The sequence below is a fragment of the Temnothorax curvispinosus genome, unplaced genomic scaffold, assembly GCF_003070985.1.
Source record: "Temnothorax curvispinosus isolate PA1 unplaced genomic scaffold, ASM307098v1 QBEX01016621.1, whole genome shotgun sequence".
Lineage (NCBI taxonomy): Eukaryota > Metazoa > Arthropoda > Insecta > Hymenoptera > Formicidae > Temnothorax > Temnothorax curvispinosus.
Window position 1 is genome coordinate 1 of NW_020226401.1, and position 2702 is coordinate 2702.

Below are 2702 nucleotides of genomic sequence, written 5' to 3' on the forward strand. Positions count from 1 at the left end.
ATAACTTATGTGCTATATTAAGGTAAATGCACCAATGTCGAGACACTTAAGACCAATGTCTGGACACCTTTATCATTTTAGTTTTATAATAAGCATAACGCAAATTAATATCATAGATAAAAGTATAATACAAGAAAAATATCTTTATCTTTAATTCTTTGATTTTAATTCGCATTATAATTTATTTAAGAACGGAAATGATAAAAATGTCCAGACATAGGTACGTGTCCAGGCATTAGTATATTTACCTTAATACATACAAGATATTTATTGCACAAGTACGACGAAGCAATAGAGACATTTTCAAAAATAATATATAAAATAATTTTAGTAACATAATTTTTAATTAATTTTAATTATTAATTTTAGTATAGGCGCTCGTTTTGACGTATTTTTGTTCTTGTGTTGCAGCATTTATATATATGGTTGCCATTATATTTGCTGCAACCGCTCTCGTGCCACGCATCTTGGATGTAGTGTTTCCATTGAATACTTCCCGTCCAGTAATGTTCGCATATCCGGCATACTATTTCGTTGACGAAAATGAATATTTCTATTATATTTTTTGCTATACGTTATTTACTGGCGTTACAAATATGACTGGATTAATTGCGCACGACATCACGTTTTTCGTTTACACCGAACACGTCTGCGGTCTTTTCGCCATCGTTGGGTAATGACTATTCATTCATACTGAGAGCGAGATCACATCTCTTTTAGTTAGGAGATAAATATAATTCTCTATACCGAGGAATAAATGTAACGTAATAATAGTTTCAGTTTTTGTACATATTTACATGAAAGAAGTTAACCCTTTTGGTAATGAGCGACTGGGACGCGAACAGCCCTTCGGTGACCAACGCGTCGATTCGCCAATATACGCGATTCGGCCGAGAGAGTTATGCACTCGACGTTCAATGCCTCCATTTACAATATGTATCATCTCATCATATCTAACTAGTGTAATAAAATTCAGTAACAAAAATAATTTAAAATATTTATCAACATAAACGTTTTAAGTTAACATTTCCAGTTGCTCGGTCGGCTTTAATTACCACTTTTTAATTACCGGCATTACTATCTACGGATAACAATTTAAAACGTCTAATATAACACGACATACTCCAGAAACGAGTTAATAAAAATGTCTTGTCAATTTACTTAAGTTTACTTCTACTTATAAAATACAGTTTGAAAGAAATCAAAATATTATTATACATTAAAAAGCTGAAAAATGAAACTTCGTATAACGTTTTCGATTTGTTGTCTCGACCCGACTCGAGTCAGATTGAAAGTTCGGAAAAATGATAATAAAATATGATAATATGCCGCCATAATGCTAAGAATATGTGATGGAAGTTAAGGAACGCTTTCTGTCATGATATAATTTAGAGTCATCAAGTTTTAAACTGAACTTTCGATCTGATCCGAATCGGGTCGAGCCAACAAATCGAAAATACTAAGTTTCAACGCTGTTCAATCGAATCGACTGTCATACGGCGCCACTCATTGTCAGTCATGACAGTTTACGAATTAACTTAGTGTTGCCAACTTAACTGACACGAAAACAAATATACCTGCCCCACCGGTGGGGCAAAAGTGCGTTTTTGCAATCAGTTCAAAAAAAGTTTATTACGTGAAATGTATTCAAAATATAGACATAAACTAGTGAACTTTGAAAGAGAATGTTTTAAGATTTTACAGTTCAAATTTCAAGATTCTAGCAATATCTAAACGGTAGATATATGGAATCAAAAATTGAGTGCGTGATTTTGCTCCATTCTATTCTATAATGGACTGTGACTATATAGTCACTCTCCATACCGAAAGGGTTAATTCTTAAATTCAGAAATTAGTTCTGAAAATTCTCTAATAACATTATTTCACGCTCTACTTGCAGATTTAGACTTGAGCATTTGTTACATAAACGTTGTGCTATAGAAAAAAATATGATCGATTATCCGGATGCCGTGTATCACAAGAATATTGTGATTTCGATTTACATTCATCATAAGGCTCTACAGTGAGTTTGTAAACATATTCGTAACAAACGTAATACATATTCCTTTCGTTAATCCAAATGTCAATTAAAAAATCTCTGATAATCCGTGATAAGTTACGATGTTTTTGCTTGACTTTTATTTAGATATTTAGTCGTCATTATTATATCTTTACATCATAGATTTGCTGAATTTCTTGAGAGTACTTTTACGATATCGTTCGCCGTGCAACTTCTGACCATTACAATTGCCTTGAGTATTTCTTTACTACGAGTGAGTTACTTACGAATAAGCAAATACTAGAACTCTGTAACGTAAAGAACAACTAAAACAGGAATTTACCTTTCACGCGTTCAAGCTTTCGATACAGCTGCACAATTTAGCGGAAGCGTTTAGGTACTTCCTCTATATTTTTGCTCAATTGTTTCACTTGTTTTGCTTAAGCTTCCAAGGACAAAAGCTGATAGATCACAGCCTCGAGACTTGCGACAAGATGTAAGAGAAAGAGACAATATTTAATTAAAAAATGAATTATTTATCAATATATAAATTTGATTGGTATAGAGGATATCATTTCCATAGATATCTTTTACATAAGAATTTAATTATTTTCTACAATCAGTATTCTTATTTGACGTGCATATTTTATGCATTATTTTATAATGGCAATTTTATAGATATCGTGGCTTGTGGTATACCATA

At 32.2% G+C, this 2702-nt stretch overlaps 1 protein-coding gene across 1 annotated transcript; it reads left to right on the top strand.

The window, feature by feature from the left end:
* Window positions 1-411: 411 nt before the first annotated feature.
* Window positions 412-2303, top strand: LOC112466864 (the record flags this gene model as incomplete). The annotated part of the gene is made up of 3 exons (XM_025035205.1): window positions 412-673; window positions 1901-2023; window positions 2183-2303. Coding segments are annotated over 3 exons (506 nt in total), but the record flags the coding sequence as incomplete, so codon positions are not given.
* Window positions 2304-2702: the final 399 nt, after the last annotated feature.